The 13,468-nt window shown below is 43.0% G+C and overlaps 1 protein-coding gene across 3 annotated transcripts in view; it reads right to left on the reverse strand.

Annotated features, from left to right (window-relative positions):
• Nucleotides 1-8,323, reverse strand: part of LOC139409193 (guanine nucleotide-binding protein subunit alpha-11) — a 101,445-nt gene extending 93,122 nt beyond the window's left edge. For all 3 annotated transcript variants that reach the window (XR_011634377.1, XM_071153999.1, XM_071154000.1), the window contains exon 1: nucleotides 7,141-8,323. Coding sequence is in view for 2 of the 3 variants with exons in the window: in XM_071153999.1 (XP_071010100.1) it covers nucleotides 7,141-7,276 (136 nt within the window). In the remaining variant the exon portion in view is untranslated. The remainder of the gene's footprint in view (nucleotides 1-7,140) is intronic.
• Nucleotides 8,324-13,468: the final 5,145 nt, after the last annotated feature.

Consider the following 13,468-nt stretch of genomic DNA (forward strand, 5'->3'; position numbering starts at 1 on the left):
AGAAGAATCATGTCGAAACCAATTTAGGATGTACTAGCGCCTGTAAATACAATTTGAAGTTTGGTATGGATAATCGTCCTACCTCTTTCCAAGTTCATACATTTTTTCCAGGCTCACTTACCTTGCAATCAATGTTCACTCAGCTGTGCGCGCAGTATCCCAGAATCTGCTGCGCAGCTCCCCCTGGACTGCCGAGCAGAAATGAAGCACGATATTGAACATCACTCAACTATCTAGCGCAGTTGTCAACAACCGGTTGATGTTCTGTAAAAAAACCCACGATAAAGCCTTGTTCCTATTTTTTTTTTTTTGTCTCGGGATGTTGGCGGTAGGTGCATCCGATCCAGCTGCCCTGTGCCGGGTAGGCGAACTGTTGCCATTTTTAACTATTTCATGTGTCTCAAGGTACAAACTACCTTAATGGGCAGGCACAGAGAGCAAATCAATTGCACTATAAGCCTACCGCTAGCCAATCGGATGGCTCAGATGACAGTGTCTGCAGTATCGTAGCAGGCATAAAAGAAAGCTACAGCAAAGTTGATACTGTGAGATTCCAAAATGTTTAAAACCATGACTAGAGAGACAACAAATACAGCAAAGAGATGCTGTTTATATGAGTGAATTCATGTTTAAGTTCTTACTCAGCACTGTCAACACTTTGTATTCAAAACTTATAAAATGCACCTTTTTCCACTCAGTGCTACAACAAGCACTGCAGCAGTAATAAATAGAGGAATATTTCACTTTCTCTGTTCATAAGAGCAACATGAATTTGTGCATGAGGCAGAAATAATGCAGAGCAACTCAACTTGTGTCTTAATCTGGAAGACTGTGACCCTTTATGGTCAGGGAGATTTTGAGAGGGGGACCCTCCATCTGCTGAAACTGACCATCAGATGCAGGCACCATCAGCCCAATTAAATATTATTTAAATGTATGTTCACTCAGCTGTGCTTCACAAGTAATACAACAGATATTTTACCAGTGTAATCATATATCCTACCTCAAATTTTGAAATATATACAAAAGTTTGGGGTTACTTAGAAATGTTCTTGTTTTTGAAAGAAAAAATTAATAAATTGTCCATTAAAATAACATGAAATTGATTAGAAATACCGTGTAGACGGCAGAGTCAGCCGTTTCCAACTACAATAGTAATTTACAACATTAACGTCTACACTGTATTTCTGATCAATTTGATGTTCTTTTAAAATGGACAAAAAAAAACATTGCTTTTCTTTCAAAAACAAGGACATTTCTAAGTAACCCCAAACGTCTGAACGGTAATGTATATATTTTTTTGTTTAATTAAAATGGCCCGAAAAATAATGCATTAGCAGGGCAATTCAAGCAAAGCCAATATAAAGCTCCGCCTTATCTCAGTTCACTGGTCACGATGGCAACACCCACCCATAGCACACGCTCTAGCAAGTGTATCTCACTGATCATCCCTAAAGCCAACACCTCATTTGGCTGCCTTTTTTTCCAGTTCTCTGCTGCCTGTGACTGGAACGAATTGCAAAAATCGCTGAAGTTGGAGACTTATCTCCCTCACCAACTTTAAACATCTATCTGAGCAGCTAACCGATCACTGCAGCTGTACATAGTCCATCGGTAAATAGCCCACCCAATTTACCTACCACATCCCCATACTGTTTTTATTTATTTACTTTACTGCTCTTTTGCACACCAGTATCTCTACCTGCACATGACCATCTGATAATTTATCACTCCAGTGTTAATCTGCTAAATTGTAATTATTCGCCTACCTTCTCAAGCCTTTTGCACACAATGTATATAGACTTTTTTTTTTCTACTGTGTTATTGACTTGTTTATTGTTTACTCCATGTGTAACTCTGTGTTGTTGTCTGTTCACACTGCTATGCTTTATCTTGGCCAGGTCGCAGTTGTAAATGAGAACTTGTTCTCAACTAGCCTTCCTGGTTAAATAAAGGTGAAATAAAATTTTAAATTTTAAAAATATGCGGTGATAATGTATAGCTTACTGCACAAACATCATTGCTACAGTACTGTTTTAGCCTTGCGTTTTTTAAGTCCTGTTATAAAAAAATCTGAGCGGTAGATCTTGGCTTGCATTTTGAATCTGTGATCTTGACTCAGAAAGGGTTGATGACCAGTGCTAGAGTTTTCCATGTTAACACGATCAAGGTTTCCCTTCACTGTGGCAGTTGATTGAATCAATGCAATATTAGCCACTTTCAATGCAATATAGCGAAACAAGACAAACTATGCAATAGATTTTGTTGTAGTCAGCCCATACTCTACACAGACCAGTGTGGCATAAACAATCAGAGCTGTAGGCTTACATGCAAATAGAGCATCACCATAATATGGATTTGTGCCATTTACATTGAACTGTACTGTGTTTACAGCATGATCGTGAGTAGATGCACTTGTTTTAAGATCAAAGCGAGAGCTGCATGTAGCCACGTGTGCACATTTTGTTCATATTCTTTGCTAGTTAGTGAATTATTTGCACAGTTATAGATCATTTGTAGTCAGCAATGTGAGAGTGATTGCTTCCTACAAGAGCACAAAACTTATACATTTCTAGACATCTTTGAAAAGCATGTCAGGTAAAGAGCTATTTTTTGTCTTAAAGGGGCAGTGTTGTATTTTGAGACAGGCTTGAATAAGCTAAGTAGCCAATAGGCAGAGGGTGGCATAGTTTGGCTGATTCTCTGTAATCATGGTATGGGAATAATAATGCATTTTATTTTGTTAAGTGGTTTCTTGCATCAAAAACCAACATTTTTACCACCTTGTCTGGAGCACAAGTGGATAAACAGGTTCATGTCAAGCCATGCATGTTTTTTTCTAAAAGTCTTGTTCAATGTAGGCCTACATTCCATACCACAAATTGACTGCTACTGTAGGCTAAATTATATAACAGCTATTTCTATATTAAAATGTTATGGGATACATAAGCTCCATTGGTTTTGATGGTAGGCCACTCTGGTAGGCTTACATTATGATAAAATAGCCACAGTAGTCTACATGACCACTTAAAACTGTATTGCAGGTACAGCCTAACTGTTCATAGCAAACACGCGCTGGAAGTTGCACCAAATTTTCACTATGTTCAAGTTTGCGCTCAGACCTGAAATTTGCTCAGTGCCGAAAACATTGCTGGCCATATACATTTTGAAGCCGCGCTATGGATTTGATCACAATAGCCAGAAGGGGGAGACAAGGGAAGCATTTAACTACAAAAATTCAGCTGTGGCAATATATTAATCTTGATAATAGATAATCTGCCGGTTAAAAAACCTGGGATATTAGTCCATCTAGTCCGGTCGAATTTAATTGAGTGTTCTGTTAAAGTTTCAGGCCATGGTTTTATCTAAGGAAGGAAATCTCTATTCCCAAATATTTCAAATGGGAAACGATTGGGATGGAGTCCTCCATCAGGGTCGAGTGGCAGTAGGGCAGATTGTTAGATTTTATAACTTGAAATAGAGCTGCATTTGTCTATGATTATCTGAGCTTTTGGGAGGGATTGAGATATATTGTCAAGAGAAAGTCAGATATCGTCGGCATATAATGAGATTATGTGATCCATAGAAGTGAGAGATGAGTAATTTCCAGCAATTATCAAATCGCCAGGGCCAGGGGATCCATAGACAAATTGAAGAGGTGAGAGAATCACCTTACCTGCTACTTCTAGTTATTCTGAACGGAACAGGTATTGCCTGTTATTACTATGGCTGAGGGATTGTCATATAGTACTTTAATCATGAAATTGGAGCTAAGACCCATATGTTCAAAAACCAACTAAAGATATGACCCTTCTAGTCTATCAAAAGCTTTTTCTGCGTCGAGAGAACTGCCCAAGGAGCTTTAGTTTCTGATGAAGCATGTAAGGTATGTAATAGACGGAGGTTCTGAGGATAATCATTTAATAAACCCGCTTTGGTCCAGATGTATCAATTTGGGTAAGTAAGTTTCGTGACGGGAAGACAGAACATTTGAAAATAGATATTAAACTGTGTTTATCAAAGATAGAGGGAGTTTGTGAGAGCACTGTGTGGCATCCGTAACCTTTTTAATAAAAGCGGAATTAGTGCTGTATTTAAATCCCTTCCAAATGAACCTTTGTGAACGGCTGTGTTAATATTTTCAAGTAACAGTAACGGTGGAACTAATTGATTCCAAAGTGTTAAATAGACCTCAGGAGGAATACAGTCACAACCAGGTGCCTTTATTCATGTTATCCAATACCCTTTTGAGTTCATGGAGAGAAATGAGGGCTCCCAGCAAGCAGGCTTCCTCAGTTGAGAGAAGAGGAGTTCTTATATATTTTTTTTAATTACTCAATCTAGGCCTCCTGCAGTCTAAGGCACTGCATCGTAGTGCTTGAGGCATCACTACAGACCCCGGTTCGATCCCGCGACCGGGAGACTGGCCCAACATCGTACGGGTTAGGGAAGGGTTTGGTCACGCTCTAGCGACTCCTGTGGCAGGCCGGGCGCATGCACGCTGACACGGTTGCCAGCAGTATGGTGTTTCCTCCGACACATTGGTGCGGGTGGCTTCCAGGGTTAAGCGAGCAGTGTGTCAAGAAGCAGTGCAGTGTTTGAGGACACATGGCTCTCGACCTCCGCCTCTCCCGAGTCCATACAGAAGTTGCAGCGATGGGACAAGACTATAAATACCAACTGGATATCACAAAATTGAGGAGAAAAATGGGGTAAATCATTATGAATTCATTCAATTTCAAATTTTCATAGAAAGTAGGATTTGTAGTAAGGAAACATTAAAGCTCCACCTTGTGGCTCTTTTACAAGATTCTGAAATGTGTATCTGGCAGTAACAAGCATGATGATCAGAAAGGCTTAAATGTTGAATTTCCATTTTCTTGATTTAAGAGTAGATAATAGTATTAAATCGACTTGGGAGAATGTTTTGTGCCTGTTTAATAGAAAGAGTAATCTTTTGCTTTAGGGTTATAAGCTCACCAGGCATCAATACGGTTGTAATCAAATAGTATATGTTGGAGAGCATGTTAGCATGTTTCCTCCGACACATTGGTGCGGCTGGCTTCTGGGTTAAGCGGGTATTGTGTCAAGAAGCAGTGCGGCTTGGCTGGGTCGTGTTTTGGAGGACGCACAGCTCTCGACCTTCGCCTCTGTACGGGAGTTGCAGAGATGGCACAAGACTAACTACAAATTGAATACCACGGAATTGGGGAGAAAAAAAAGGGGTAACATTTTTTTACTACAAATGTATAAATATATGTATGCCTCGCGGGCTGGATTGAAGTGCCCGACAGGCCGGTTACGGCCTGTTGGCCTACTTTGCCCCCCCTTGGTCCTAGATCTATCCACTGCCTTCAAAACCGTGAGCCATCAGATCCTCCACCCTCTCAGGGTTGGGTGTCTCAGGCTCTGCACATTCCTGGATTGCATCCTACCTGGCAGGTAGACAGGATCTGTGTCTGCACCACGTGCTTTCACTACTGGTGTCCCCCAGGTGTCCCCCAGGGCTCGGTTCTAGACCCTCTTTCTCTCTCTCTCTACACTGTCATTTCCTCACATAGTCTATTCTATCATTACTATGCGGATGACATCTCTTTTCCTTACCCCCTTTCTGACACTCAGGCGGCGACACACATTGTCTGGCAGATATCTCAGCTTGGATGTTGGCCCACCACCTCAAGCTAAACCTCGGAGCTGTCCTCCTCCCGGGAAAGGCCTGCCCGCTTCAAGAACTCTCCATCACAGCTGACAAGTCCACAGTGTCCCCATTCCAGAGTGCAAAGAACCTTGGCATAATCCTGTACAACACCCTGTAGTTCTCTGCAAACATTAAAGCAGACTCGTTCATGCTCTAAAAACACCCAAAGAGTACGACCTTTCCTCACACAGCTCAGGTCCTAATCCAGGCCAAACTGGGTGCACTTTTTGGTTTTTGCCTAGAACCACACAGCTGATTCAAATAATCAAAGCTTGATGAGTTGGTTATTTGAATCAGCTGTGTGGTGCTAGAACAAAACTAAAATGTGCACCCAGTGGGAGCCCCAGGACCGAGTTTGAGAAATCCTGGTCTAGACTCGTGCAACTATTGGCTTGACTCCCCGCTTGTGCCATCAACTTATTCAGAATGGCGCAGCCCGCATGGTCTTCAACCATCCAAAGTCCAAAGTGGCTTCCAGTTGAAGCTTGCATCATCTTCAAGACCGATTCCGCCACTTCTGGTCTCTTGGCCCTAACCACCCCTACGGGAGGGCAGCTCCCGCACAGCCCAGTCAAAGCTCTTCTCTGTCCTGGCACCCCAATGGCGGAACAAGCGTCCCCCTAAAGTCAGCACAGTGGAGTCCCTGCCCATCTTTTGAAACTGTAACTCTTGGAAGTTATCTTAAATAACTTACAGTGCTCCCAACACCCTCGAAATAAAACCACTTTGCTGATAAATACTTTGCTGAGGGGAAATGAACTTGATACTGATGAATGTCACATTGTCAAAGAGACATTTTCAGTTATCAAAACGTCACACCAGGGAAAGCCTACATAAAACAGACTGTTTGAACTGGTTCTAAAATCTCCTATGGGAAAAATGAATGGTGAAAAAACGATTGGAACTATTTCTGTGCTTGACTGCTAGGTTATATGACGTGTCCACTGTGGGGCTCATGTTTGTCCTATGCACTGTAATACAGCTCAGATATGTCAGCCCTGGAGGCTTCACGTAGAATCCTCAAAATAAAATATTTATTTGCCACATGTTTCAAATACAACAGGTGTAGACTTTTCCATGCACGAGTCCTTTACAAACAATGCAGAGTTGCTCTCACAATGCCATCCAAATCATAAAGTCAAATCGCTTTACATATCGGATAACGTAGGGAAACGTTGTGGTTTACAGCAGCAACAGCAGCAGCATGGCTGTTATGTAATTGGGGGCAACTTGTTTTGCATACTATAAATCCTTATAGATCAAATACAACACTCATATCATTATGATGAATGGTATCACTTCAGCAATGATGCATAATTGACTCCGAAATTGAAAGCCATCACATACCAATCACAATAATTGAAGACTTCAAGCATCCATCCAATTAATTAAATTATGAAAACGTGTGTGTATGGAGGAAGAATGGTTTAATGTTACTGTACCCAACAAAAGAAGTTTAAGTTCCCTCCTCGCGTCTCGCTTGTCTCGACGGAGCTGCTTATCGATCTCGGCGTTGATTCGTTTGGACTCCTTCGCCTCCTCGCTCAGGCAACAACCCATCATGGATTCTAAAGTCATCGCCGCAGTATTTAAACGCCAGACTTGAATGCGGCGCCCACACCTCACACTTAAAAACAAATAATTGTCCCAATCCCCTTTGTAAATCCGAATGGACAGTCCAAGGGTAAAAAATAAATGAGTGGTGTGGATGCAACAAATGTAGCCAGCTAGCTACGAAGTTTGGCCTCTTGAGGACGCCTTTGCGCGAGCTAGCATTGGGCAGTTACAGTAAATATTTGACAGCTTGTAAGTCTCTAGTCAAGGCAGATACAACTAGCTAATATGGCCCAGTTAAACTCGATAGCACCTAGCCAGCGACAATAGCTAGCTAGCTATTCACAGTCAACAGGATAGTTAACGTTTCAGTCCAAAAATGACTAATATATTTCTAACTAAATGTCGTAGTTCTCTAGCAACGACTCTTCCAACGCATTTAAATTGCCGTGTGCTTACCAACCCAAGACCCGGAGACAACGGGACAAACTTGGCTGCCACATCTGTACAGTCTCATGCTACGCCTAGCCGCCCCAGAACCAAGACAATAAAACGTCCGAGTAGTGACAAAGAGCCTCTGTGAAACTGTCCATCTGCTAGTTAACTAAATGTCTAACTAGCTGTTAAACGGCAAAACACGACGAAGATTAAAAACAAAAAAAGTACTCGCTTTATCTAGCTAGGATAGCAAGCTACTGTACTGTAGCTAGCTTGTGTTGTATTTGCCAGCCTTGACCACCTAGCTAACAAGTATGACTAACGTTATATAGCTAGGCGGGCTAGCTAGCCATATATGACACTTAGCTAGCTAAAACGCCAAATTTGGCTAACGTTCTTCATTGTGGTATCATCCTCCAAAAATGTAGGTAGATTCAAACTAATCAAACACTTATAAAACGCTCGCTGACAACAAAAGGGGCATTGCCTTGAATGTTTCGTGCGTTTATCGACCCTTTTATTTTTTTCCCCTTGGTAATCACGCGTCAGCCCGGGTGTGATGTACACTCACTACCTTGTTGCTGGCTACACTTGGGAGGAAAAGTCACTGACAGAGCGAAAGCAAATCAAGACAGAGAATGAGGGGGGGGTAATCAAAACTGAATGGGTGGGGTTTACACGCTGTCATTGCGGGCAGGTCTAAAAACTGCCAAGTTTGTTAGAGAAACTGACAAACCATAGACTTAGATAGGCATGTCTGTGAGAGCACTGACAGTGCCAGAGAGGTAGAGGCGAAGCGGTAATACACAGCTATATGCAGAGCGCCTGCTTTTCGGCCCTTGGGATAATGACTCCCATTGTTAGGGCGTTGACCATCTCGTCATTATATACAGTATCTCTGGCAGCGCTATTGAGAACCATCTCCATTTTGAAGTAGCCACTTTTCTTATTTGAGTTGGCAAACCAACTGAAAGGGTACATACTGTCACCTGGAGTGTGTTTGAATAGGTATAACGCCAAGTTTGGCAATTTACCGCCACCTGCAGTTATGGAATGTGGGCCTCAAGATCTCGTCACAGTATCTCTGTGTATTCAAATTGCCATCGATAAAATGCAATTGTGTTCGTTGTCCATAGCTTATGCCTACCCATACCATAACCTCACTGCCACCATGGGGCACTCTGTTCACAAAGTTGACATCAGCAAACCGCTACCCACACAACGGCAGTAAATCTGTCTGCCATCTGCCCGGTACATTTGAAACCAGGATTCATCCGTGAAGAACACACTTCTCTAGCATGCAAGTGGCCATCGAAGGTGAGCATTTGCCCACTGAAGTTGGTTACAATGCTGAACTGCAGTCAGGTCAAGACCCTGGTGAGGATGACAAGCAGGCAGATGAGCTTCCCTGAGACGGTTTATGCAGAAATGCTCTGATTGTGCAAACCCACACTTTCGTCAGCTGTCTAGGTGGCTGGTCTCAGACAATCCCGCAGGTGAAGATGCCGGATGTGGAGGTCCTGGGCTGGCGTGGTTACACATGGTCTGCGGTTGTGAGGCCATTTGAACATACTGACAAATTATTTAAACAATGTTGGAGGCGGTTTATGGTAGAGAAATTAACATTCAATGTTCTGGCAACAGCTCTGGTGGACATTCCTGCAGTCAGAATGCCAGTTGCGCGCTGCTTCAAAACTTGAGACATCTGTGGCGTTGTGTTACAAAACTGCACATTTTCGAGTGGCCTTTTATTGTCCACAGCACAAGGTGCACCAGTGTAATGATCATACTGTTTAATCAGCTTCTTGATATGCCACACCTGTCAGGCGGATTGATAATCTTGTCAAGGGACAAATGCTCACTAACAGGGATGTAAACAAATTTGTTCACAACATTTGAGAGAAATAAAGTTTTTGTGTGTATGAAAAATGTATTTTATTTAAACTCATGGAACATTGTTGCATTTATATTTTTGTTCAGTATACTTTCTTTATCCGTAAGTTCAGATCCTTCAGACTCATTATTACTGATAATAATGGTACTCAAAACCTTATGACACCAGTGCCACTTAGTCTCCATTGCTATATCGTGTAGGAGGCAAAATAGTTATAATGGCCCTCTGATGATGGCACTGATTAACTATTGCAGCTATGGGCTGGCTATGGCCCTAGTACTGCAGATAAGCATCAATATTGTGTCTGTTGTATGGCTCAGTTACACTGAATTAATTGACATTCTGTACATTATAGGGTAGCATGCTTCCCATGTATACATGTATTATGTGTTACGTCTGCAAACTTGTTTGAAACCATAATGAAAGTGAAACAGAGCAGTAGTTTGGCACAGGCACAGCCATGCATACAGAATACAACCACAGGGCAAATGTTTTTTTATTTCACCTTTATTTAACCAGGTAGGACAGTTGAGAACAAGTTCTCATTTACAACTGCAACCTGGCCAAGATAAAGCAAAGCAGTGCGACACAAACAACACAGTTACACATGGGATAAACAAACGTACCGTCAATAACACAATGGAAAACATCTATATAAAGTGTGTGCAAATTGCTTAAGATTAGGGATGTAAGGCAATAAATAGGCCACAGTGGCGAAATAATTACAATTTATCAATTAAACACTGATAGATGTGCAGAAGATGAATGTGCAAGTAGAGATAATGGGGTGCAAAGGAGCAAAAAAATAAATAACAATATGGGGATGAGGTAGTTGGGTGAGCTATTTACAGATGGGCTGTGTACTGTACGGGTGCAATGATCGGTGAGCTGCTCTAACAGCTGATGCTTAAAGTTAGTGAGGGAGATATGAGTCTCCGGCTTCAGTGATTTTTGCAATTCGTTCCAGTCATTGGCAGCAATTAACTGGAAAGCCAACTCCTCCAAAGAGGAGTTGGCTTTGGGGATGACCAGTGAAATATACCTGCTGGAGCGCGTGCTACAGGTGAGTGCTGCTATGGTGACCAGTGAGCTGAGATAAGGTGGGGCTTTACCTAGCAAAGACTTATAGATGAACTGGAGCCAGTGGGTTTGGCAACGAATATGAAGCGAGGGCCAGCCAATGAGAGCATACAGGTCACAGTGGTGGGTAGTATATGGGGCTTTGGTGACAAAACGGATGGCATTGTGATAGACTACATCCAATTTGCTGACTAGAGTGTTGGAGGCTATTTTGTAAATGACATCGCCGAAGTCAAGGATCGGTAGGATAGTCAGTTTTACGAGGGTATGTTTGGCAGCATGAGTGAAGGATGCTTTGTTGTGAAATAGGAAGCCGATTCTAGATTTTATTTGGATTGGAGATGCTTAATGTGAGTCTGGAAGGAGATTTTACAGTATAAACAGACACCTAGGTATTTGTAGTTGTCCACATGTTCTAGGTCAGAACTGTCCAGAGTAGTGATGCTAGACGGGCGGGCGGGTGCGGGCAGCGATCAGGTGAAGAGCATGCATTTAGTTTTACTTGCATATAAGAGCAGTTGGAGGCCACGGAAGGAGTGTTGTATGGCATTGAAGCTTGTTTGGAGGTTTGTTATTAACAGTGTCCAAAGAAGGGCCAGAAGTATACAGAATGATATACGTCTGCGTAGAGGTGGATCAGGGAATCACCAGCAGCTAGAACGACATCATCGATGTATACAGAGAAAAGAGTCGGCCCGAGAATTGAACCCTGTGGCACCCCCATAGAGACTACAAGAGGTCCGGACAACAGGCCCTCCGATTTGACACACTGAACTCTATCTGAGAAGTAGTTTGTGAACCAGGTAAGGCAGTCATTTGAGAAACCAAGGCTGTTGAGTCTGCCGATAAGAATGTGGTGATTGACCGAGTCGAAAGCCTTGACCAGGTCGATAAAGACTGCTGCACAGTATTGTCTGTTATCGATGGCGGTTCTGATATCGTTTTGGACCTTGAGCGTGGCTGAGGTGCACCCATGACCCGCTCGGAAACCGGATTGCATAGCGGAGAAATGGAAATGGTGGAATTCGAAATGGTCGGTGATCTGTTTATTAACTTAGCTTTAGAAAGGCAGGGTAGGATAGATATAGGTCTGTATCAGTTTGGGTCTAGAGTGTCTCCCCCTTTAGGGATCTCAGAAGATACGAAAGAGGTTGAACAGGCTAGTAATAGGGGTTGCAACAATTGCAGCGGATCATTTTAGGAAGAGAGGGTCCAGATTGTCTAGCCCAGCTGATTTGTAGGGGTCCAGATTTTGCAACTCTTTCAGAACATCAACTATCTGGATTTGGGTAAAGGAGAAATGGGGGAGGCTTGGGCAAGTAGCTGTGGGGGGTGCATACCTGTTGACCGGGGTAGGGGTAGCCAGGTGGAAAGCATGGTCAGCCGTAGAAATATGCTTATTGAAATTCTCAATTATCGTAGATTTATCGGTGGTGACAATGTTTCCTAGCCTTAGTGCAGTGGGCAGCGGGGAGAAGGTGCTCTTATTCTCCATGGACTTTACAGTGTCCCAGAACTCTTTGGAGTTTGTGCTACAGGATGCACATTTCTGTTTGAAAAAGCTAGCCTTTGCTTTCCTAATTGCTTGTGTAAATTGGTCCCTAACTTCCCTGAAAAGTTGCATATCGCGGGGGCTATTTGATGCTAATTCAGTACGCCACAGGATTTTTTTATGCTGGTCAAGGGCAGTCAAGTCTGAAGTGAACCAAAGGCTATATCTGTTCTTAGTTCTACATTTTTTGAATGGGGTATGCATATTTAAGATGGTGAGGAAAGCACTTTTAAAGAATAACCAGACATCCTCTACTGACGGAATAAGGTTAATATCCTTCCAGGATACCCGGGCCAGGTCGATTAGAAAGGCCTGCTCTTAGAAGTGTTTTAAGGAGCATTTGACAGTGATGAGGGGTGGTCGTTTGACTAATAAAGCAAACTTAGGGAGGAGGCCGCTGATGTTAACATGCATGAACCCAAGGCTTTTCCGGTTACAGAAGTCAACAAATGAGAGCGCCTGGGGACACACAGGGCCTGGGTTAACCTCTACATCACCAGAGGAACAGAGGAGGAGTAGGATAAGGGTATGGCTAAAGGCTAAAAGAACTGGTTGTTTAGTGCGTTCGGAACAGAGAGTAAAAGGAGCAGAGTTCTGGGCATGGTAGGATAGATTCAGGGCATAATGCACAGACAAGGGCATGGTAGGGTGCGAGTACAGTGGAGGTAAACCTAGGAATTGGGTGACGATAAGAGAGGCTGCATCTATGGAAGCGCCAGTTAAGCTAGGTGCGGTCTCCACATATGTGGGGGGTGGTGCGAGGGATCTAACCATGGCATGTAGAGCGGGACTAGGGGCTCCGCAGGAAAACAAAACAATGAGAGCTACCCTAAACAACAGTTTACAAGGCATATTAACATTAGAGGGAGGCCTAAAGCAATCACAGATGTTGATTGGGAGGGCTAAGACAACAACGGGTAAACAGCTAAGATGACAACAACGGGTAAATGGCGATGAATGGGCAGTGTGTCAGTTAGCTACACACAGGGCCTGAGTTCGAGGCTGGTGTCACGACTTCTGACGAAGTTGGTGCCTCTCCTTGTTCGGGCGACGTTCGGCGGTCGTCATCACCGGCTTTCTAGCTGCCACCGATCCACGTTTCTTTTTTCATTTGTTATGTCTTGATTGTACACACCTGGTTCCCATTACGTTATTATTATTTCCCTATTTAACCTTCTGGTTCTCATTATGTTTTGTGCGTGATTGTTCCTGGTTTTGTGTTAGTCTTTTGTTTTAGGGTTTGTTATTCCCT

Source organism: Oncorhynchus clarkii, chromosome 5 (genome assembly GCF_045791955.1).
Source record: "Oncorhynchus clarkii lewisi isolate Uvic-CL-2024 chromosome 5, UVic_Ocla_1.0, whole genome shotgun sequence".
Lineage (NCBI taxonomy): Eukaryota > Metazoa > Chordata > Actinopteri > Salmoniformes > Salmonidae > Oncorhynchus > Oncorhynchus clarkii.